General features: G+C 40.8%; 1 protein-coding gene across 1 annotated transcript in view; it reads left to right on the top strand.

Annotated features, from left to right (window-relative positions):
* LOC121905430 (dolichyl-diphosphooligosaccharide--protein glycosyltransferase subunit STT3B-like) overlaps positions 1-26,240 on the top strand; it is a 62,080-nt gene that overhangs the window by 24,161 nt on the left and 11,679 nt on the right. Inside the window, exons 2-7 of the mRNA XM_042423649.1 lie at positions 13,981-14,089; positions 15,479-15,766; positions 17,326-17,391; positions 18,405-18,504; positions 23,998-24,096; positions 25,222-25,368. Coding sequence (XP_042279583.1) covers positions 13,981-14,089; positions 15,479-15,766; positions 17,326-17,391; positions 18,405-18,504; positions 23,998-24,096; positions 25,222-25,368 — 809 coding nt within the window. The remainder of the gene's footprint in view (positions 1-13,980; positions 14,090-15,478; positions 15,767-17,325; positions 17,392-18,404; positions 18,505-23,997; positions 24,097-25,221; positions 25,369-26,240) is intronic.

Here is a 26,240-nt window from a genome sequence, read left to right as displayed (position 1 = left end):
ACAACTGGTGAACAACGTCAAACACATAGCTGCTTAAAGACCTAAGCCGAGACCAACACTGAGCTAAAATGAGAGTGAACATTGACTTGCATTCATCAGATGTTCAGGATAATCAGCCTAATGGGATGGTGGGATGACAATGTTGCTCCATGTCTCTAGATACATAAATAGGAAATTGGCTAACATGTAAGCTATTACACCTTTTATAAGGTGATAATATGTCAGGACTGTGTGTCTGCCTACTTGCTTTGGAGTTGTTTTGCCCCCTAATGGCCAAAAGTATGTGAATGTAGCCTTCTCTCATCACTGTGACCCTGCTGGAGCAAACTGAGGTTTCTCGATTGCATTAAAATATGCTTTCAAACTACACTGGACTCTTGTGCTTTCATGCTTTTCTACAAGGACATAAAAACACTGATACAAAATTGAACAAAGGCACATGGGGCGTAACAGTGAACAGCACAGATTGATGTAAGGAATCACACCAACATGATGAGACGAGGGGGAACAGTGGCCACACTAGTACGCTCCTCTTTAAAGGTTTTCTTCTCTTTCTCATCACTTTCTGAAATGGACTTGAAATGCAGAGAATCAGAGCATGAAATAGCCTACTAACTCAAATGACTTTTCTGAATAGGATTTTTAAGGTGTGCTTCATTTCAGCCCAAAGAGGGACCATTTTCAACACACATTGTGGCGGCAAAAAAACATTAGTTACTCACCATCTTCACTGTTTTTTCATTTGGAGCCAGAGTTGAACCTGTAACCTGCTAATAATAGGCCTAATTCTACAAGCCTTTATATAGAACCTCATGGACAATTTTGATGTTTTTTGAGTGCTCTTCCCCCAGAGAGCAGTAGGCATGTTGTTTTTCTTTAGCAGAGAATTAAAGCACCTCTTTAGCTGCAGTTATGACACTGGTCTGAGCCTCAGTTTACTGATGGGCCTACTTTTCTGGCTTCTCAGATAACTAAAGCAAATTTTTATTAAAGCTTCCCTGGGGTAAAAAAAAAAAAAACTTCTCTAATTTGCTTCTGTTACTGGCCAAGTGTGAGACCACATGTGATATAGTATCATTTCTGTATCTTTTGTCCCCTGCTGCTAGCTTGTAGCTGATTTAGAAAATGAATGAAAGTCACCACCCCCCCTGTGTAATTTTCAAAATTATGATCCATTATTTTGTCTACAGCCTCCAAGGTGCACGCTGAGCAGGAGGATTTAGGTTGATTTAGTTTGGAAATTGTCCCATCTGATTTATTTGGCTTATAGAAAGCGAGGATGCAGAGAGGGGAGAGTTAAGGGGGAATTATGCAATTGTTGCTCGGTACCAAGCCTTGGGTGCTGTTTTTTAATCAGCCAGTCATACTCAGGTGCAGCCATCCTCATTGTGTCTCCTCCGCCTTCCGCCGCTTACTGCAATATAGGATTTGCAGGAATTTGATGAGACATCATCAGATTTTAATAAATGCTTTTGTGTGAGGTCCTCCTCCTCCCCCTAGGCTCTAAACCGGCTTAATTTTCACTCTGTGGCTCTGACTTCCACATACCGCACCTCCCCGACTCTTTAACCAAACAAAATGGGATGTGGGAGGTTAATCTTGTACACTTTTCTCTCTGGTGTCATTCTCTCTGCTTCTTTCTTTCCCTCTCATTCACGTTTAAACTTCTCTCAGCGCTAATTTTGATCGAGTCTTTTCATATTTTCCGTTTAGTCAGTTCACAGTTGCACATTAAAGTCGGGTTAAAAGGCTAATGAAAACCAAATGTGTTTGCTTGACTTAAATTGACAGTTATCCAAACTTCAGCACTGTCTGTTCAGTCATGTCTGTCACTGCAGGTCAGGCTGTTACAGAAGGATATACTGTGTCTCCTCGCTACAGTCGTGTTTTATCATATTCTACATGTGATGTGTTGTCAAATCTCATGTGGAGTTACTCTGAACCTCTGCACAGAGAAGCTGTGACATCACGTCAAAGCAAGACGAGTCTCTGCTCACTCGTCTCCACATGCTCTGTTTCATCTTCCTCCCGTGCCTCCTCTCTCTAAACCCATCCAACTGGCTTTAATTTAGATCTTGAGAACCAGTTTTACTCCTGGGTCCATTTCAAGATGACTTACAAGTAGGCCTGTCACCATAACTACTTTTGTTGGACGATATATTTCTACATATATATATTCCTAGAAATAATTGCAATAAATGATATCATTGTAATTTAAGATCATTTTATGCCACAGTTGCAGTTAAAGGACCAGTGTGTAGAACTTAGTGGCCTCTAGTGGTGAGGTTGCAGATTGCAACCAATTGAAATGCTGAAACCTTCTGGAAACAACGTGCTGAAACAGGTAGACGGATTATTTGCCTCAAATAGATGATGAGAGATTATGCTGTTTATTCTGGCATCATGTAACGGGCCTACTTCCAAGTGCTGCAGTTTCTTTAATGAGACACAGATGTGAACACGTGCTTTGTAATTCATATTTTTTAATAAGCGGCAAAGCCAGATTACAATTTTTAATTGCGTTTTTTCTTTTTCTCGCCGTGTGTGACTTTGTGTCTCGCAGCTTTCCTTCTCCTACTCCTCAGCCTCAGCTCACACACTCCTCTCTCTGCTAGAGGTGGGGTTGTGGGTAAAGTCACAATTGTAAATCGTGATGATTTTTAATATTGCAAACACACTCCCTGAGCCATTTTCAATTAATTAATGTAGTTAACTATGAACTCACTCGTGCATTATTTTTTTGTATTACTAAGACTGAAACTCTTCATAATGTGCTTTTTAAACTTCAAGTTGCTGTGTTCCTTTCAGTGTACGTACAAATGATTTATTCCAGTCTTCACAGTTTACTCAATTAATAGTTGACTGTGAATGAACTTACAGTGCTTTCCAAACAAGAGTAAAAGCAAGAAGTCAACAGGACAGTATTGTGCAACAGTACAGTGGTTTGGTGAGAATTATATATTACATGAGTTGTGGAAAGTTGGGGCCATGTGTGCTCTTTCGTGTGTGTGTGTGTGGTCATGCTTGTCATGGTGTATTTTACTTCAAATCTTCCTTCAGTGGATTTACTTGCTCCTGACTAGCCTGGTGACTGCAGGCTCTCTTCAGTAAACTGATTTCTTTAAATCATGTAAACAAGAAATGTGGTTTCTTTATTTGGAGTTTTGGATTAGAGAAATCCTGTAGATATAGCTAGATTTATGCTGGAGAAACCTGATCTCCTAGCTGTGTTTACGCAGGTATTTTAGACAGGGTTTCTACAAAAGCACATGTGCATGATAAAGACTTCAGGCTTTGTTTTTGTTGTCCAGTATTTGTCTTGTGAGACTCCATGTGAGTCTTGACTGAACAGTCTGGATGTGAGAAGGGTGCAGTTCATACAGCGTGCTGTTGCCGAGGCCAGAGATATACTGTAGCACCTCAAACCTTCAACAAATTGTCTGACAGTTATTTGTTTCTATAAATGAAGTGTTTGCGTAATTTTAGGTGGATTTACTGTTCTAGTAGTGGTTTCCCCAAGCGTACCCTGCTTTAAAACAGAATGTCACAGTGTCCTACAGAATCTATACATCACAAGAATATGTCCTGGTCCCATCTTCCCAAATGACCCATTTTCATTATTTTTTTTGTATTACTAAGACTGAAACTCTTCATAATGTGCTTTTTAAACTTCAATTTGCTGTGTTCTTTTCAGTGTACGTACAAATGATTGCAACTCAACTTTATTTATATAAAAAGTTCACAAAACATGAACAGCAGAGTTGATCCAAAATGCTTTACAGCACACTGAAAACAGAATAAAAGAAAGGAGAAAATATTAGAGGAATCTAAAAGTAAAAAAAAATCATAAAAATCACACGGTCACACGATGCGGATAATGACAACAAACACCTTCAGTTGACAGATTTTAAATTTGGTTTTACAGATCTATCAGCTTCATCCAAGTAGAGACTGTTCTTCCGCCGTCCCAACAGATACTGTATTTACTGTATGTGTTGGAATTAGTCAGGAAAGTATGATGCTTTTGTGACACAGTGGAGCTGAACACTAATGCAATTTGATGTAAAATTTCTTGAAATGTTCACATTTTGCTGTAGATAAAAAATGTGGGACTTTTGTAGTGAACAGTATGTCATAAAATAATCCTGGTTGTTTGTACAAGTGTCTAAAGACAAAGACTAAATGACTAATTAACTAATCGGAAAAAAAATTGATGAATAAAATGATAAATAATTACAGCCCTAGTGTCAATAATCATAATATGTCACACTTAGCCTAATAAAATCACAAAATGTATTGAATTGGCATTAAAACACAGTATCATCACATGTGTCGTGTGTGTAGAGGTTATCTGCCAATTCACACTCCCGCTCTTTCCCTCAGCATTCTTCTCATGTGACCTGGCTCTTGCCTTCCTCTACTCCTCCTCTTCCCCTCTACATCAATTTTTACTAATCTCATGTCTCCTCTTTGTTGTTCCTTGTCATCTTCTCCTCCTCCCATCTTCTCTCTCTCTCTCTCTCTCTCTCGGAAGATCGCATCTCAGCCAAGCCTCAGAACAAGGCAACAGTACAGAGGAGAACGAGCCCCCCTCCGTCTTCTATCTTCATGGACTGTGAAATTAGGTTTTACTTAGAATTGGGCCATTGGAGTTTGGAGATGATGAAGGCGATTTAGGAGATTGTTTGTGGTTACAGACGGATGGAGAGGCAGGAGAAGATAGCCTCGTTTCTTTCATGTTGGCTGCTCCCATCTCATCAAGCATTCAAGGAGCCCTGCCCGTCCCCTCCGCTGACCACTTATACAACGTAGCCAGCACAGGCCACGTAGGTGAACAGAAAACGCTATTACAGTCTCTAACTATTTTACCCCAGAGCCTCTGACCTCTACCCACTCCTCTCTGTGCGTATGACTAGCACTTTCCAGCGCGGTACGAAGCTCAATATATTTTAACCCGCTGCCCTTCTCACCCCCATCTCCAGTCCTGCGGTGTTGTGAAACTATGGCTGCTTCAGTCTCCTTCTCAGAGACAATAAAGACACTCTGTTTGTGTCTCATCCTGACCTTGTGCTGTGATGGTGAGCTGAACGGTTCTCATCAGAAAGCTTATAGCAATACAGTATTTGTTTCTGTTACACATAAAAGAAGTATGTGAGGCTCTTCTCCAGGAGACTGTTGAAATATTTGATATTGTGCTATTTTGGTGTGATGTGACACCCCATACAGGCAGCCAGGTGATATTACACTTTATAGTAAATAGGCTGCTAACAGTACGTGGACTCTGTTTTCACTCTATGTTGCGGCTCCCATCGCTGGTCATTTTGCTTGTTAATAATCAACTGAATCAGAACAAAGACACACAACGGTGTGAGTGTCAGGCTATACATTCACATGTCTCATTAGTGCTGTAGTGTGATGTTTTTACAGGTTGGACTACTGACCTGTTTGCCCAAAGAGTTTTATTTCAGTTTACTTTATTCCAGTCTTCACAGTTTACTCAATTAACAGTTGACTGTGAATGAACTTACAGTGCTTTCCAAACAAGAGTAAAAGCAAGAGGTCAACAGGACAGTATTGTGCAACAGTACAGTGGTTTGGTGAGAATTATATATTACATGAGTTGTGGAAAGTTGGGGCCATGTGTGCTCTTTCGTGTGTGTGTGTGGTCATGCTTGTCATGGTGTATTTTACTTCAAATCTTCCTTCAGTGGATTTACTTGCTCCTGACTAGCCTGGTGACTGCAGGCTCTCTTCAGTAAACTGATTTCTTTAAATCATGTAAACAAGAAACGTGGTTTCTTTATTTGGAGTTTTGGATTAGAGAAATCCTGTAGATATAGCTAGATTTATGCTGGAGAAACCTGATCTCCTAGCTGTGTTTACACAGGTATTTTAGACAGGGTTTCTACAGAAGCACATGTGCACGATGAAGACTTCAGGCTTTGTTTTTGTTGTCCAGTATTTGTCTTGTGAGACTCCATGTGAATCTTGACTGAACAGTCTGGATGTGAGAAGGGTGCAGTTCATACAGTGTGCTGTTGCCGAGGCCAGAGATATACTGTAGCACCTCAAACCTTCAACAAATTGTCTGACAGTTATTTGTTTCTATAAATGAAGTGTTTGCGTAATTTTTAGGTGGATTTACTGTTCTAGTAGTGGTTTCCCCAAGCGTACCCTGCTTTAAAACAGAATGTCGCAGTGTCCTACAGAATCTATACATCACAAGAATACGTCCTGGTCCCATCTTCTCCAAATGACCCATTTTCATATGCAGTGTTATCACATAAAAAATATATGAAATAAAACCACTTCAGTGGTGCTGGTTTGCATGACGGTGAGGCAGCTCGCCCTCCTCTTTGCTGTTGGAGCACCTTATACAGTTAAAAAGAGAAACAATTGCTCAGTTACAGGGAACATCTGTCTGTGATGGCAGTATCTGTTGGCTCCATTGTATCTTAAGCAAATGGTCACTCCCCACCCATTATTCACTACAATGAAATTAAGCTTGTGAAGGATGGGATGGGGTAGGGACACTAAGTCAGAAGACGGCAGCTGCAGGAAATGATGCATCGCTGCATTTTTCTTGTGAATCTTCAAATCACATTTACATCTGGTGATTGAAACGCAGTGTGCACAATAATGATTTGTCTGCTTTTATACTGCGATGGTCTGATTTGTTAACATTTTTAAGCCATAGAGAAAACATGCATAACACTTTGTCTTTGGGGAATTTTTTTTTTTGTGTAAATATCTTTTTCATGCCTTATTTTATTTGCGTGCATATCAGCCCGTGTGTTTGTACGTATGATTGAAGTGTGCAGCTGTGCGTTAGTCTCTTTGATGCCACCTCCTGTCATCTCCTCAAAGCTGTGTGTTTTTTCCAGTCCTCCTGCGTCAGGCTCCCACACACACGCTATCTGAAAGCAGCAGGTAGCATGATCACCCTGCAGAGGCTGCAGCTGCCCTGCCTGTCCTTGGAAAAGATAGTAGAACGGGTCATTAAGAGGTGACGCTGCCCTCAGTTCGGCTGCTCTTTGGCCATCTGCCATGTTTAAAGATACAGCAGAGCAATTGTCTGTGCACATAGGGAGGAGTAAGGGTAGACCGAGAGCACTTATTTTCAGAGATGATGAAGCAGGGTGTCCTGAAAAGATGACACAGCAAAGAGATGGGAGAGATGGGAGATAGGGATGTTAAATAGACTAACTCCATCTCAAGCAATAAATACATCTGTTAGACACAACTGATGTGATTGATTGGATGAAAAATGTGAATCAGTTTGATTTTTTTTTTTTTTTTTTGTCTCCAATGATTAAAAGCAGGACTATGGATTGGTGTCCATCATCAATCATGTGCCATATATGAGAGCTCAGCATAGCAACCCTGCCACTGCACTGCAGCATTTCAAACCTACCAAAGGGTGATCGCTAAAGGAGACACTATAGTTACTGTCAAAATAAAAACACACATTGACCCCGAGGAATTTCTGCACACACCTAAAAAAAAAAAAAAAAAAAAAAAAGGAACTGAGTTTGTTTACTGGTACGTATGAAAGCACACCTCAGAGATACACATCACACTATGACTATTTTCAATATGCAGTGACAGGCTGCTACAACTGCTGCTATGGTGATTAGTCCAAATGATGCTTGCATTTTTATTTCCATTCACCGCTTCCATGTCGGCCACCTGGAGAGAAGGTGCTACAGTCAGCCCACATATGCGGTAAAATAGATTTACCTCACTGCAATAAAGCTTTCAGCTGCGTGTCTGACTTATTTACAGACTTTAATTTGTCAAGCTAACACTTATTTACCTAATGACAATAGACAGAGAATGATTGGTGGTTGTTTTCGCAGTGTTGTGCTACCCAAGCTGTATTCATATTCAGCCCAGAAATGCTGCTGCTAATGGAAGCTTAGCGCTGGATTTGAAGCTGGTTCAGTAAAAATAATCTCTCATGCATTCGCCTGGTCAGCAATATATGTAAGTGAAAAACCAAGAGGAAAACAACACATTGGTTAGTGGATTTGAACAAATGGCCATCTGAATATATTCTATTCTGCACACTAAAGCTGTTTGCTAAGAGCAAATAATGCAGTTCATCCAGCCAATAGTGGTGCCATACATATTATATTTGTTTTATTAGTTTATCTTCCAGGCACAAAGATGTGTCTGACATAAGTAGGACGCTATGTGCAGCAGTCCCTGTCTGAGAATTATATTACGCTCTGAACTCATCACTTGGTTTCAGACCCACGAGGGATGCTTTGATCAGGCTTTTTAAGGCTGATGCTGATCACTGAGTTAATGTGAGTAGAATAGGCCCCAATCTAATACAGATCCATTGATTCCTGGTCCCCCTCCATTCCACAAACTACTCTTAATAATAAAGTCTTATTTTTGAAGTTGCAAACCCTGATTAGGGGCCATGGAGCAAGAAATTAAAGCTCCAACTCCGATACTAATTCCTTGGATAATACTTTCAATATATAAAACTTATATTACACTTATACTTAACAGATACACACAAAGTTTTCTCAAGAATTCTCCATGAGCTTCTTTTCATCTGGAAAATAACTTTGTACAGTTCGGCATGCATGTGAACTGTGGATTAATTGAAAAATGTAATGACTTATTGGAGACAAAATAAATAAACTGCTGTAGCTGCAAGTCATGGACAGACAGCTTGTCACTAGCTAGCATCTAACGGGTCTGATCTGTGATATTTGCAGGTATGTTTACATGCTGTTTAGCTATCTAGCTGCTAACTGACATTAGCGGTGCACTTTTCCCTGTTGTATGTTTGTTTCGTGGCTCATTCAACAAACTAAGCTGCAGGGCAAGACGTGACATCATGTTTGTAAGTTATCACGTTTTGATGATGCCGATACAGACTATTGTTTCATTCACTACATTTTACAAAATTAATGTAAAGGAAAGCTATATTTGTCTCTTTTTTTTTTTTTTTTTTTGATTTCCGATCTGTGACTCAAAACTGTGATACGATCCAAACTGACTTTTGTGATCTGTCACTCCCCTAGAGCCCAAACATACTGACGGCCTGCTTTACTGATTACATCAAGTCAAGTCAATTTTATTTTGTATTGCCCAATATCACAGATCACAAATTTGCCTCAGGAGACTTTACAGTCTGTACAGCAATACAGCATCCTCTGTCCATTCTAATTAGGAAAAACTCCCTAAAAACCCCTTTATTGGGAAAAAAAAAACTGAAGAAACCTCAGGAAGAGCAACAGATCCCTCTCCCAGAACGGACAGACGTGCAATAGATGTTGTGTGTGCAGAACAGACCACAAATTACAGAATACAGCATTGAACAGAATAAAAAAAATTATAATGGATATATAATATTTATGAAGAATGTGATGAAGAGGATGCCACGCAGCTTCCAGGTGCCACCAGAACAGAATAGGACCTGATCCATGCGACCTCCATCACCATGGAGACCTGGCAGGAGGACAGACTACACATACACACATAAGAGACTCACATCACATCATTAACACACACGGGAGAAGAGACAAGAAAAGACATTATTCACACAGGAGAGAGAGAAGGATAAAGACATCATTCAGAGAGAGAGAGACATAAGGTGAGGTTGAACTGAGGAGAGAGAGGACAGGAGGAGAGAGAGAGGGACACACAGCTATTGATGCAATAATCACGTCAACAGGACAGCTCTTAGTAAATTCATTGAGACTGAAACTGACCTCATGCAGTACAAGGTCATGTAGTACTCAGTTAAAGGCAAAAAGATGAGTTTTAAGTTCAGATTTAAAGGAGTCAACAGACTCTGATTGTCTGATGTCAGCAGGGAGCAGTTAACAGCATGAACTAGAGTCTGTGTTGGTCCACACAGGATCATCACCTGACTCAGACACCTGCATGGTGGAGATCAAGCAGCCGTGATGGATCAGTCAGTGAAAGCACTGTTTGATGGACATTTATTTATCTGCATTTAATTTATGATCAGATGTTCTCATCTGCACTGCTAATAGAACGACCGTCGTCATTTATAAAGAATATCAGCTGATTCTCACAGCCGCCTGATGATCTGAACCTGGCTAAATACAGTTTTAGAGAAGAAAAAGAATCTGAAATGAAGACTAGTCGAACCGACAAATTCACCTGTTAAAGCTGAAACGTACCAGCGTTTATCTGATGGTTGGAAATTCATTTCATGTCCTCATCTGGTTCAGGAAAGGCCGGTTTCGCCTATTTCTGGCGAGTCTGCACATGAAAAGAGCTCCCCTATGTTTTAATGAGCTCGGATCCCACGGGTGAGACAGAATTTTTGCTTCGCCTGAGACCTAGGATGGAAAGGGTTTAAGAGCCCATCATCCACAGAATCAAGTGTCGGTGGTAAGTGTTTCTTCTGTCCGCCGGCTGAACGTTTTGGGATTTCTACTGGCTTTCTGAGACTGTGATTGTAACGGGAAAATGAGAGGCATTCTGTCAAACTAGGCAGGAACCAGAGCACCAAAGACGCAATGGATTCTGTGTACATGCAGGCACTTTTTCTCTCGCCTCTTTCTTTTTTTTTTTTTTTTTCTTCTTTCAATCATATGGCTGAGCCTCAAGAGCGTGCACGAGCACCCGCGCACATACCCGCAATCTAGCACTCACTCCGAAGGGGGCTGAGCGAGCCATATGCTGCAATCCCTCTATCAAATTCCTGTTTCTCATGGAGGGACAGTTTGTATTGAGCACTTTAATACTTGTGGAAAAAAAGCTCAGGGGACAAGCAGACTCTAACTGCTGTGTACCAGCACAGTCTCTGTCTGAAAGCTGGGGGCTAGATGCAGCATTTGTACAAAAGCAGCAGTCTATCTACCAGACCCCGCCTCATTATAGACAAGGCTTTAGTCGGATTGTTCTTCCTAAAGTATCGCCGGCTGTAAACAACTTCAGAGATAAAAGGCAGACAGAAGGTTGAGGAAGAATGAGAAGGAAGGAAAAAAATGCAGGTAAAAGAAGTGTGAGAAAGGGTGAATAGAGCCACTCAAGTTGTCTCAGTAATTTTTGTTCAGTTCCTCTTTGCTTGTCTAAAAGGAAATGGCAGTAAAGTCTAGTGTCTGCCGTGTTGTTAGCTGAGATTGTAGTAGAGGAAAAGACATGTTTATGCCAGTTTCCCTGTCAAATAACAGTGATTGTTTTTTCAGCAGATTACTGCATTTTTGTGTGTTTGCTAGTAATCTGGACACATAGACCTGTCCTGACATGAACTGACTTCAGAGAAAACAACATAATGTATTTATGATCCCCCCCACCACCACCACACTATAGGCCTGTCAGTCAGGTGCAGTGCAAACCTTTCTATAAGGATGTTGTGTACTGATGCTATCTCAAGAACCATATAGAACCATATAGTTTGAATGCTACAGCTAGCATCATAGCATCTGTGAATCTTGAATCTTGAAAGAACAGCTTTAGTTTGTTTTTTTTTTTGCTTTATGTCCTGAAACATACACTTGAACAATATGTCTGACACTTCACTACTTGTGAATGAGATGGGAAGTGTCTTATTGTGAAAAGTTTTGATGCAGACACAGACTTAACGATCCTTGTGGTCCCAGGCTGGATCAGATCCCTGCTGTGTGAACTGTCTGACGGTGTCTGAACCTGCCCGACTGTATTAATGTGTGTTCAATCATTTGTTGGAAGTCTATTCAGTGATGCTCTTGGCTTTCTAATCACCTTGGTTCATTAGACTTCTGGGTCTTTTGCATCAAGTGATTGGATCCTGATATACTTCCATGCAAGTAAAACTAGTTTTCTTTTTTGTCTTTACTCCATTTAAATCCTGAAGTATTAGACACTGTGGTAATTCCCACATGCAGGTACAAACATCCCAACGCTATTACAGTTTTCAATTTGAAATATCTCTTGTTGTCACACGTATAGTGCTTGCTGATGGAAGCGGCTGGCTGACTGTGGCACTGATGTTTCCAGTGATGTTCAGGTCACCTGTGTATCTCTTCTCATGCTGCTGTATCCTCAGTCTCAGCCTCGCAGGTTTTCTGGTAGAAGTTAGTCTGCAGCGCTGTCTGTTCTTCATCAGTTTACCTCTACGGTATTACAACTTTGAAATCTTTTCCATACCGTGGCTTTGTTGTGACACAGTCATAACTCCCAAACTTGTTCATAGCTGGGACTTTGAAGTTTCTTCTATTGTACATTTCAGTACTGCAGTTTTTAAATTCAGTTAAATGCTTTAAGTTTAAGCTTGTTTGATGTCAACTTTTCCCCCAACCTGCTCATAGTGCACTCTGCTCATACTTTTTTTCATACTTTTGTGTGTAACTTTTATGTTTTGTGTGCACAGCTACAGTAAGTTGACTCAAAGCCAGCAGACCTGCTTTGCTCAGGTTAATTATGTTGAGAGAGTCAGAAGTTTTATGAGGTTAGGCTTTCAGTTTGATCTGGGGCAGATTGAATCAACATTTCACTGTCTACTCTTTCTCTTCACTTGTTTGTTCTCTTTTTATACACATCTCACTTTATGTCTTGTGAACATACATGGGTATGTTTATGCTGTACATTAAATAGCTTACACTCTTAAAGTAGGTGACATACCATGGATGTAATAAAGAGAATTGGATACTGTGTTACAAGATTACATCCCATTCATTGGTTGCTCAGTGGCCAGACTGTTGAAGCAACATTAAGTCCCTTAATCCCTCTTGGTCTGGCTCCTCTAATATTATCTGTGAGGTCGTTGACACCAATCTAAAACCAGATCCTTTACTTATCATCCTCGGCTCATCTGAATCAACAATGAATCTGACTTTAGACCAGAATCTTTTTTCTTTCTTATAGCCTCATTACGGCAAAAGAAAAAAAATCCTTACACAAGCTCTGGAGTGAAACAAGTGTTCCAATTATTCAGATGTGGCTGGATGACTTAATTAACACCTTACATTTAGAAAATACTAACTCTCTCAGTGTGATAGAATTTAGGAACCCCTCATCAAGTACTTTGCAGCTTAAAATTGGAAGAGAAACTATATTTTCCATTCATAACATTTAATAATATCATGCAAATATGAAAGAATGTGATGAGTGAAAATCCACAGGGAACTGTAGTGGGTTAGGGTGATTATCTAGACACTTCTCCCCTTATGTCCTTCTCAGTCTAACTGGTTGTCATTAATGTTCCGCTTTTCCCTTTTTCTTTTCTTTAGCCAGTTTTTACTATGTACTGATCATGTCATCATCGAATGTCTTTATAAGTGTTTAACAGAGCAATAACTGACTTATTGTCATCTGTAGATGAACCAAGATGCTTGATAAAAATATTTTTGACAGAAAGAAAGTTGCTCATATATCGTACATCAAAAAATTCAACATGCTTTCGTCTTCCAGCCATAAAAACGACCAGGATATTCTGCACGCTTCGACGTTTTCAGGCCCATCGAGCATACTAGAGTACACTAGAGTCCTTCTCCAGCAGAACCAGTTGAGAGAATGTGAGACTTCCACTGGAAGCCAGCGGACTTCCTGTTGGATCCCTGCACACATGAATAGGATCAAATCATTTCATTATACAGCTCCCCTAGACTTTACAGATGTTATTGGACCAGGACAACGCTTTTTGGGCCAGTGTGTGTCAGGTCATGAAGTTGGAAGTCGTAATTACCCAGGGTGGCCACTATGCCAAAATCGTTTCACAGCCCAGCTTTCCTGCTACCAGGTTGCCAAAACTGCCAAAATCCATGGAGGAGGACACAAACAACAACACATCTGTATTTTAAACATTTTCATTTTCCGACGCATCAGGGTAAATCCCCCGCACTCAAACGCACCAGACTGTGTTTGAACCACACGGAAAGAGTTAGGTGTGCTGAGCTTAATCCCTTCACCGAGACCCAGATGTCTTCTGTAGCTGCTCCTGTTGTTTTTGGTACGTGCTCTGTCTAACAGTCCTCTCTCTCTGCCTCTGCTCTGATGTTGCAGGTTCAACTACAGGTCGACTCACCACCTCACCACCAACGGCTTCTATGAGTTCCTCAACTGGTTTGATGAAAGAGCCTGGTACCCTCTGGGTAGGATAGTGGGGGGCACTGTGAGTATTTCTTCTATTATGTTTGTGTGTGTGTGTGTGTGTGTGTGTGTGTGTGTGTGTGGGATAGTGCAAATGTGTGCACTTTCTACCTCAGCCCCATTCTTTCTTTGTCCTTTTTCCTCAAGAGTCACATTACTGTCACATTACTGTGATTACATCCTCTTAAACTCACTTTTTACTACACATATAACACACACACACACACACACACACACACTCAGTAGCCATGGTTAAACAGCTCCTGGGGGAGGCACTGAGCAGCAGAGAGCGCTCATACGACACACACAGTAGATCTGTCTTCATAATGACTAAAGGACAGACAGACCGGGGTCACTTTTAACACATCATTACACCACTTCCTCCTTTGTATATTCATACCTCTCTCTCTCTCTCTGATGTCTCTATACAGGTTGATTAAGGTAGAGCTAACTGCTGCGGGCTAATCTGTCACCCAGAATGCACTTTTCGACATTCACATGAGCTGACACAACTTACAGCTTAAAATATGAGACAATATGTTTCACTTTGAAGCAAGATGTTTGCATCATAAGATGTAACAGAAAGTTGAAAGAGATTTTTGAAAGAAATAAAGTACATCTGCTGAACACAGTGCGCTGTTAATACTCCTTCTCTGTCTCACTTTTTTATTCTAGTGGATAATTGAATACCGTGTTGAGAATTTGTTTGTGTTAACTGTATTCAGATACAGGCCATATTTGGATAACAGGGGCAAGCCACCGGGAGGGGTGTAAATTGTCACTGACAGTTAACAGTAGCATTTTTAAACAGCTGCTGGGAATCATTGTATTTAAAGACTGTTAATTCTGACAGTTTATGGAACGTTAAAGTCGTTTGTTTGGAGACGGGAGATATGTTAACATGCACTTGAAGTTCTTTCCAGTTGCTGTAGGATGTGATTTGGACTTTCTTTAGCCACCATGTAAAGAAAACTCAAATATGCATTTTTTGGAAATAAGTTACCAGACCGTTTTGTGTGAAGGAAATATGGTAACATTTGCTGTCATCAGAAATTTCAAACAAGTTGATGATGTAGGCTGGCGAAAGCATATTTCCTGTGAGCTGGCTACAGTATTATAATGTGCAGGGGGGTTTGTTGGTTTGTTTTATTCTGCTGTTGAAGTGCTCATTGAAACAGGTAATGGAGGCATTTTGCAGGCACAGCAGTGAAAAGGTGCATGAAGCAGCATTTTCAGTTGTTCAGAGCTCTTGCTGGCTTGTCAATATTGCTGCTCTTCTCATCAGAGAGAGATTTTTTTTTTATGCCTTTTCAGACATAGTCAATAAAAGTCAACTCTTATGAAATCTAGAAAAAAAATTGTTTTGTGTTGCCTGTCCTAAATCATTTCATTTCTGCCTCTCCTCCTCCAGGTTTATCCAGGCCTAATGGTCACGGCGGGCCTCATCCACTATGTGCTCAACCTGCTGCACATCACTGTCCACATCCGGGACGTGTGCGTGTTCCTGGCCCCGGTGTTCAGCGGCCTGACCTCCATCTCCACTTTTCTGCTGACGAGGGAGCTGTGGAACCAGGGGGCGGGGCTGCTGGCGGCCTGCTTCATCGCCATCGTCCCGGGCTACATCTCCCGTTCCGTGGCCGGCTCCTTCGACAACGAAGGCATCGCCATCTTTGCCCTGCAGTTCACCTATTATCTATGGGTACGCCGATACATAACCGTAGTAGTCTTCCCGTAGTATACAGCTCTTTAAAGTTGTGATTATTCCTGCATCAGTTGGCTTTTAATAGTCAGTATGGACACCTGACTGTTGTTTTAAAACACCTGTTCTTTAAATAGGCAGACTACAATGCAAAACTCATGTCTTTCTATGTAGACTAGACCTAGCAGTTGACTTAAAGCCGCACTAATCAATAATATTTTATATTATGTAATGTGAAATGTGTCCTTCGTAGTGACAAACCCACAGGCAGAGTTTCAATTTACTTCATAATTCAGACTGAAATCTGCTTCATGTTGGCAATTTTCTGTTTGAGAATAGTTGTCATTAGAATCAGTAGCAAGTGATCAATGCCGCCAGCGTCGTTTTCAATTAAAACAGAAGCTGCGTTAGTGCTTTTTAAAAGCTGTTAACTTGTATCATGTTGATCGAACAAATATGTCAGGTTAAGAGGTTGTTATTTCAACGAATGCTGTTTCAAACTAGAACATAATTAATTTCTACTTTGTCATTATGCTGCGATTGTGCGGAAAGTACGCAGTTGCAAATGACTGTGTGAAACTACGTATGAAGGGACTTTCAGAAGCCCTGTTAACACTCACTTCACATGTGACATTCTTGTGATCCTGTAAAGCTCAGTGTTCATTTATGATATCCTCTCATGCTGAAAGCAGCGATCCCAAGTGGCTTTAACCACTTTCACTGTCCACAAAACTGTCTGTTAGTTCCAAAAACGGGTTCCAGTGTCTGGAATATGTTGGATGGTGATGACATAACGTTATTTTTTTTTTATACTTTTTCCTTTAACCACTAATCTACCCACTAAATCTGCTTTAACAGATTTATTCATCACACCGGTCCTCTGCGGTTTATGCATGTGGCTGTATGGGCTAATGTTATTCTTACTGAATATGATCAACTATGACATTCCACGCATACCACCGATATTTAAAGAAGGAATTCTCTCTCCTAGTTATCAAACCCTGAAGTCACAGTTAATTGGTGGTGTGGAAGAAGTGAAGTCTCATTTCTATACTCTGGTTTTTCAAACTGAACCTAAAAAAAATTCCACCATAATTAAATCACATACATACATACATAGACCCACAGGACTCACAGCTCTTACTAGTTATGGGATATTCCTGGGCGGAAATATAGAACAACTTCATTCTCTCCCTTCCTTCCATTCACCACATCACATTGGTTGGGCTCTGGCAGTCCTCCAGCCAATAGCAGCACCTCCCACCCGTACGTTCGTTAAGTCAGGGCTTGTTAGCCTCGTTAAGCCCTCGTTAGCCCCCATGTACCGCTCTGGGGAAGGTAAAGATGTGTAGGACATGCTGCGCTGCTTTGTAGAGGTCATTAAATAGGGAAACATGATGAATAATTCAGACAGTCATGTTTGGTAAGCAGCAGCAGGGCAAATCCTCACGGTACAAAATAGTGAACAGAGCAGCTTAGTGGAAGCAGCTGATTTGGATTTGACTTTGTGTGTGTGTGTATGTGTGTAATTGGTTAACACTGTCCTATGTAAACCGCAGGTGAAATCAGTGAAGACGGGGTCGGTCTTCTGGGCCATCGGATGCTGCCTCTCCTATTTCTACATGGTGAGAACACACAACACACACGACAACAACGGTTGTTTTATACTTGTGAGAACATTCGGTGACTACTTTCATGTGCTAATCTGACATAAAACCTAACCCAAACACACATCTGAAGCAGAAACTTAAAACATATAGCACACACACACACACACACACACACTCTATGAGCCAAGCAGAAGCAGCCGAGTCATACTCTCACCATGCCACACACGCAGCCTTTGCAGATAAGACTTTACCATCCAACAGTTTTGGACGTCCATCAAATATCGTTGCTCCCACATCACCGGAAGCCATTTTCATCAAACAATGACAGACCTTTTGGGGGGGGGGGGGAACCTTTTCCCTTACCCACCTTACCCATCATTCAGCCCAGACTGTGATGAGTCCGTAATGAATCGTTTGAACGCCTCACGCTGTAAGCTGTGACGCTCCTTCTCTGGCTGCCACTCACAGCTTGGCAGTTTACATGACGCTCGGAGACAATAAACACAAAGCTTGAAAAGAGGTGGAGATGTGTGTCTGTTGTTCTGAACAGCTGTAGACCCTGGTGTGTGTGTGTGCGTGTGTGTGTGTTAGTGTGTTTGTGCGCCTTTGAGGGTTTTGGGACCGACAACATAATCTGAATGGCAGTCTTAATGCTGTAGCTTATAATGATTTCACAGCTCTCAGGTGGGCCGTTCAGCTCTGCTACCCGTCTCGTTATGGACGTGTGCGTGCGTGTTGTGAATAAAAGAGAAAATACAGCCACCCTTCAGTTCCCAGCCTGCAGGGACTTGTAGGATGTTACAATACTGATTATCTAGTGCAGCCCAAAGCACTGCAGATTCAGCAGGGATCAAAATCGCATCACAACAAGAAGCAGTAAACTAATTTTATATGCGATTGTGTGTTTGTGTGTGCATATGTGTGCAGGTGAGCATGCATGAGCCAAATTATCACATCCCTTCATTAATGACTATTATTGCTAAAGCTAAAGAAAAATGCTCTTATTAAATTCACTCTGTGTTCCACAGGTTTCAGCTTGGGGTGGTTACGTCTTCATCATCAACCTTATTCCTCTTCATGTGTTTGTCCTGCTGCTCATGCAGCGCTTCAGTAGGAGAGTCTACATAGGTGAGACGCAACAAGCACACACACATGTACACATGAATACTTCATTTCTCTTCACATTCAGAGGCATAAACAGATGACTTGGGGGGTTTACAGTTATGCTTATTTCATATTCAGTGTAATACATCTGGGATAAACAGACAGCAAGTCAGGCAAGTTAACTGTACAGTCAACAAACACACACACACACAAACAAAAGCTGTGTTTTCTGTACTGGCACACGACTAAAAAGCATGCACACTGATGTTGCAGTATCACACAGAGTAGCTTGTTATTCTTTGTCATATAGGCGCTGTATAAACACTGTTACTGATAATTAATGGCATCCATTAGCAGCTGATGTTGTGTCTGTAATGAGACAGATATCAGGTTTACACAAATCCCTTAGAGAAGGGCAGAAGGGATTCATGATAAAAGTAAGAGAGATGGAAAGTGGAAACGCAGGCAAGGAAAAAAAAAAAAGAGAAGGAAAAAAGATTAAAGCTGTCTTCCCTTCAAAGAGCTCGCCTCGTCGCACACTCTGAACTCGCCTCACTGATCATGAATCAAGTCCTGACCCCAGGCTCACAGCTCCCTCCTGATGCTGCAACACCATTCCATTGTTTCGGATCCAAATCAATAGCCCATACACACTGTACCAGTTTAGGATCCTGTGGAAATAATGACATATCAAGACGAAAAAGAGTACACAATCGGGCTAAGTTAACTCGGCAGCAACAGCAGAAAGCTGTGAAGTATGCAGTCAAAGGGAGCCCATACCGAGGGGTGCTAGAAATTAAGACAAGTGCAGAGAAGGACGACTGAAAAGAGAGAAGGGAGAGAAGAGACAGGAGTGACGGGTTGGTTCTACATCCTCCAATAGAATTATTGGCAAAATGAATAATTTAGCATCAAGCTGACTTTCCCATCTTCCCTCCGTTGGTCTCCTACCTCCTTCGCCGCCCCCCCACTGTTTCTGTTTTTTTGCCTTCACCTCCTCTGTGTGTCTCTCTCTGAAGACGAGCCTCGCACATTCTGCCTGCAGCAACACAGTAATTGCGTTAGTTCAAAGTTGTAATAGCTCACCGTGTTCTGTGATGCATACCTTGTAGTGTGATTGGGAGTCCAGTCAGTGACCCGCTGTCACACAGTACCCCCCTCTCGCTCTATCTTACCTGTCTAATAAAGCAGAAATACCATAATGAAATCCAACTGGAATTTCATTATCTCATGAGCAGCGTCTCCTCTGCAGCAGAAGAGAAAAACTCAGAATAGAAACCTCTCTGATGGATGCTTCCACCGTCTAACAGGCATCGGCTTGACTGCTGGTTGCCGGCACCAGTACGAGGCCGTTACATCGCTCAGCGTCTAGGGAGCAGGTGTCATGTGCCGCCTACTGGGGCACTTTAACACAGTGATGCCTGGCTCATCTGTTACAGAAGTGACTTGCTTGGTTGCCTGTAGCAGGGCTAAATGATAAGATTAGAGTGGATGGTAGGATTTGGGAGAGGTACGAGGCCACATACGTATTTATCATCTTCAAGTTTGGCAGTTCCAACAACGTCTTCAGGTTAACAGCTTGTGCTTTTTTTTACCAACAAATAAAAGTGAAGTGGCCAGAAAGTGGATGAAAAGCCAAAGGCAGCACTTTGGATTACTAAAGGCAGCACTATGTTATGGTCAAAAAATACATACATGCCCAAAGAAGCGGCACAAGCATTGATGTGAAGAGTAAGTCTGGCAATATTCTATATTTTCTTTTCTTTGTCCCATGAAAAACCTTCCTACTAACAAGTATTGTGCCTGTATCAAGCCTGATATATCTCAGTCCTCTGTGCCAGAGAGCTCCATCGTCGTGCACAAATTTTTAATGCATCAGTGAGTGACATTGTTGACCTGTTCCTTCTTTACCACGAACACACACACACTGTAGTTTCTTTTGACTCAATCCCACACTCGCTCACCATCCTGCTGCTGGAGATACAAGACAATCCAATGTGTATTAATCCACAGCTGAAAATAGTCCCCAACAAATGCATTATTTACTCCAGTTTGAGTAAAGTTTTCGACAAACTACAGTGACCAGCTGTTTTAGGAGATGGCCTTTAAAAAAAGAAGCAGTTTATTTGTGACATGTTTTTAAAGATTTATGGTCCAGTAGACTTGGACTGCCACAGACGAAGAAGGAAAAGTAGAATTTAAAGAAACATGAAGATATTGTTGATTTGAGTCTTTTCATGGGATTCAGCAACTCTACTGAACTTTACTTTAACTCACAAATGCAAAGTTCAGTCTTGACCTTGAAAACAGTAGTTTGACAAAATTTTAACTCAAGGTCCACTTACTAGTTTTTTTCAGAGCTTTGAACTGCATCTCACAGTCTTTCTCAGCGGATGGAGTTTGCATAGTTGTCATTGAGATCATCTAGTAAGTGTACGAGTGAAGATGATTTTGTTAAAGATATTAATACAGAATAACACTGGCCTTTTCCTTGAATATAACTTTCATGTACTTGAAACTGTCAAAAAAAACGAGATCTGTCCATGTTTTCAGACTCTGAATGTTAAGTCTTTGTCAGTTTAAAGTTTGGAGTTCTGACTTTTACAATGTTATCTTGGTGCACTGATAAAAGCATCAGAACTGAAATGTGTTTCATTGAGGTATCAACTATTTTGACTGTTGCCCCTCAGAACTTCACTCTTATATATGCAGTTGAAATCAAGCGCCTCCAGCCTCTACACGCGTGAACACTGTTTGACTGCTAAGTAATCTCTGAGAGGTGCAATGCAGAAACACATCAGCAGTAGCTTTGAAAGCACTGACAATTATTACTAGAACTCATGAACACATTGGATGTAATTAACATGGTATAACACATATTGGATTATTGTTATTGTATTGACATAGAGGGTGCAAAACTGTGTAAGTAGCCCTTCCAAAAGTGTAAGAACAGTGATAGAATGCAGTAAAGTACATTTACTCGAGAACTGTATAATTTTGAAGTACTCACTACAATGCAGAGGGAAATATGATACTTTTTACTGCACAACACATTTATTCCACAGCTATATTTGCTAGTTGCTTTATAAATTAAGATTTTACTACCAGATATATGATGAGTTCATAAAATGTGATTTGGCATTGTTAAAAAATACAGTATGAAATTAAACCAAGCTCCACCTTGACCAACTATTACTGTTATTTTATCAGTAATAATAATGTAATATATAATAGTATGACACTCACACAGACTACTTTCTTGACTATTTTCTACAGAGAATTATCAGCGACTCTGCAGCTCCCCTCGGCTTTACGGAGCTTTATAGCGAGTTTCAGCTCATTGTTTAACTGTTCGGCTGCAACTTTCCCGCTCTGGTTCACTCTCAGTGCTCTCAGAGAGGTGTTTTCAGCTGCAGCAGGCACCTGTTTTCAGAGAAAAAGCTCTAAAATCCCACTGCACACTACCTGCTCAGCACCGAATGGCAAACAGACACAGTTAGCGACTAGTGCAAATCTCTCTGACAAAATGCCAACAGCAGCTGAATATTTATATATAAATAGTCTCACAAAGATAGGGTTTATTGCAGGGCTAATTGTATTTGATGGCAGTTCATTGGACAGGAGTAAATTGGCAACTCAGTATACTGGGGATGCATTAGTTTCCAGAGCTATTCTTTACAGAGCAGTTTGTAAAACAGGCCTGGGCGGAGAGGGTCAGCAGCAGTCTTTATCTTCGTTTTCATTGCTCCAGCATCTCTTGTAATGTTGTCGTCATCATCAGAAGACAGCAATAGAGGGAGGAAGTAATTGAGTCAGAGACAGAATAACCTTGGATCCGCTGCTTATAAATAAAGTAAATAAAACTGGTCTGTGAGGCTTAATGAATGTCATCCCCAGAGGACTGCAGGTGAAGGAACTTTTATTTCATTATCCCTTTGTTCCCACCTGTCTTGTCAAGGCAACGAGATAAATAATGGTGATTCATGATTGAACAGTTTCATTTAAAACTGTATGTTGCTCCAACAGAACAGCGGGGTATTTTCACAGCAAGACACACATCTTTTCGGTGTAACAGCACTAACAATCATCTCTACTTGTGAAGACAGCAGTGGAGAGAGTTGAGGTTTGATTCTATGCCCAGACACAAATTGGCATAGACCCCCTTCCTCACACACACACACACACACACACACACACACACACACACACACACACACACACACACACACACACACAGAGTTCCCTGTAGTGTGATTTGGCTTCAGCTTTACAAATGTAATTTAAGCACAGCCATAGATGAACAGCGGAGAGTGGAGATTAGAGTCCTCACTCGGAAAAGCCATATTGCAGAGTGACAGCTACATCGACGTTCATCCCTTTTTCTTAACATTGAATACAAACTCCATTCAGTATTCCGCTTTAATTCATACTGTAAATTACTTCAAAATAAGAATATTTAGAACAAATAATCAAATGAAAGAATGTTACATTTTAAAAAGAAATGTTCATTGATAAAAGAATAGGTACAGATTATAAAATAGACTCCAAGCTTCAGGCTTTGGAAGAAGAACACGTCTCAGACCAAATGAGGAACCGTTGACCTCCTCTCATTTGTTTCCACCTCGTCTTATCCCGCCAGCTTCTTCTCCTGTCATTAAAAGAGACAGACAGGGATGTTCACAAGCCTAAAAGATCTGTGATATCCTGTCAGTCATAATTCCACTCGTCTCAATGAAGCATCGAAGACGTACAGACCGCCGAAAGCTGTTAGAGACAGTATACAGACACACATGTGGTAGTAGAGACAGAGTGAACTTCTCTAGCTAATGAACTGATTTCTAGCCCGAGGTGTCATTTATGAATGTCTACATTTCTCAGCTTATGTTGCAGCTTTCATTTCATCGGCTTAACTGTGGCAATATTTGACCAAAAGTGCTAGTTTCAAAGCTTTTGTTATTGAAGCTTTGTTTCACTGTTTCTGACCCTTGAGGGTTGGTTTGAAACGCTTTTTCAGGGTTAGTCGGAGCGTTCACAGTGAGCCTGTTGTCTGGTTGTGCCGCTGACTCCCAAGTGTGTAAATCGTTTGAACGCCGAAGCTTAATCGCACTTAGACTGTCAGTCATGATTTAGGCTCAAAAGGTATTTTGTTCTTGTGTTCTGCATCAAGGACTTTGTGAGGCTGTGTTTGCAATTCAGAAAGAGATGGGGACTGGGGGGTATGGGGGGGTCCTAGAATCACTTGCACTGTGTCTTTGTGTGTGTGCCATCTTTATTTTATTAGAACTTTTTGTATTGCATATTGTGTGTGTGTGTTTGTGATCTTTATCTTTTTACAGTTTTATAAAGTGAGATTCTCTTCTATAACGTGCTCATTTACAGCAGGATTACCATCTGTGTTTAGTAGTAAGATCAGGTTTAAGTAAGATAAGCATGTAGTAATGAGTCAGTCGAATGTGCTCACATATATAAATGTCAATAGTCATGAGTCTAACTGCTCTGATTGATTTCTCCCTCCAGCCTACAGTACCTTCTACATCATCGGCCTGGTCCTCTCCATGCAGATCCCCTTTGTGGGCTTTCAGCCAATCAGGACCAGTGAACACATGGCCGCAGCAGGTCAGTAACCAATCATCTGGGGTTTGGCTGGAAAGTGAAGAATAGCATTGGAAGCCAGTAATATATGTTAACTGCTGGCCTGTAGGGTTTTGTAGTGAAGAACAACATCGTTCATCTCGATCTTTGACATCCAATACAAAAACATTCTTCTTTATACTTCAAGCATGTAACCTGTAGAACTGTTAGAATACATATGAAAGTATCAAGCATTTCAAACATTTACAATCAGGACTACATATATACATGCTACCAAGTTAGATCCTTGAATGCAATCTGTGATGAATGAGTCCTCACACCAGAGTGCATCAGGATGATGAGTTAATCTCGGACCATTCACCAGAGACAGTTCTCATAAAGCCATCGCCCATGGCTGCTGTTAACATGGAGGACAATGAGTGTACAGTGGATAGAAGGCCAAAGTTCACGTTCAAATAGTGCCTGTAGTCATGTCTTAAATCAGTCAGCAAGCACAATACAGAAACACTCAATTGAAGTCTAGGTAAGTGTATGTGATGTCTTTAACTGTTGTTAAATGAAAATAATTGTCTCACATTTAAATAAGTTAAAGAGCAGGTTAAAAAATAAGGTTTTAAACATGGTTCACTGACTGATTTACTTCAGATTAGTGGAGCGTAGAGACTAGAGCTGGAACGATTAATCAATTAGTTGTCAGCTATTAAATTAATGATATTACTATTTTGATAATTGATTAATCATTTTGAGTTGTTTCTTAAGAAGAGAATATCTAGATTCTCTGATTCCAGCTTCTCAGATGGGAATATGTTGCTGGTTTATTTAGTCTTCTATATAATAAACTGAATATCTTTGAATTGTGGACAGAACAAGACATTTGAGGACGTCATCTTGAGCTCTGGGAAACAGTGATTGACATTTTTCACCTTTTTCTGACATTTTATAGATTAAACAATGAATTGATAATGAAAATAATGGTTAGTTGCAGCCGTAGTAGAAACACAAGGCCACTTCAAGACAATTTTTTTTACTTCTTCTGTAACACTCTCTAACATTGTCTTTAAACCATGTAATTATTTGTTGTCATCCCTGGTTTTGGCCAGTGTTCAACAAAGATCTGAACCCCGGTCTGTTTGTGTTGTATCTCTGCAGGTGTGTTTGTGCTGCTCCAGGTCTATGCCTTCCTGCAGTACCTGAAAGACAGACTGACCAGGCAGGAGTTCCAGACTCTGTTCTTCCTGGGAGTCTCTCTGGCAGCTGGAGTAGTTTTTCTCTCCGTCATCTATCTGACCTACACAGGTTAGTCCACATTGTTTTATAGAAGGTTGGTTTACTGAATAGCTGTGAAACAAATACATTTTTTGTTCTTTTGTGGCAAGATAACTCAATTACATTTCTGATGTTTAAGCTTGATATGCATACCACACCGTTACTGAACGCACAGGCCGCAGTAGAGCTGACTAGTCACTCGGTTCGATATTCAATCAGTTGGAGAATTAGCCGTGTAAACATAACGGATAATATGGATTTGCATTTAGAGTTTGGTGTCAGAGGAGAAAAGAAGCATTAATACAAAGCTGTGTACACTGCAGCTTTATCCTGGATAAGATTTACAGTTTTCACCATGTTTTATGTCTGATTAACACATTTCTCAAGAGTGGCGTCTTAGAATGGTGGATCAGACTTAGACTGACAGTTTCATTTTCTTTGAAAGAGTCGTGACTGTAACTGGTCGTGTGATTGGTTGGGAGATGGTGGGGCATGCTGGATTTTTAGTAGATGTTATGGTATGGTACAATTCTTATGATACAAAGCTTATTTTAACCAGACGATCAAACATTCACAATCATTGATAATAACAGAGATTAACTCTGTCAGAGATAATAGATGCTTTTTACACATTAGGCAGGAATGTTATCTTAGCCTTGTGTGTTTTTTGCATTGTTTAATATTTTTCTTATTGTCAACAAATTCAATGAAAAGACCAAAAGCAACAAAGTGTTAGTTTCCTGCCCTGTCTGTGGCACTCACTCCAAGTCAACTGGTTCTTACAGAAGACAAATATTTAAAAATAGGTCACGTATAGTGTCAATTTCTCAAAAGGGCTCATTAATTTCCTAGAAGAACCACAGTGGTTTTTACCCAACGTCAACCGAACACGGGGAAATACA

Source organism: Thunnus maccoyii, chromosome 10 (assembly GCF_910596095.1).
Source record: "Thunnus maccoyii chromosome 10, fThuMac1.1, whole genome shotgun sequence".
NCBI lineage: Eukaryota > Metazoa > Chordata > Actinopteri > Scombriformes > Scombridae > Thunnus > Thunnus maccoyii.
The sequence above is the reverse complement of the archived record's forward strand: the minus strand, read 5'-3'. Positions and strand labels throughout refer to the sequence as shown.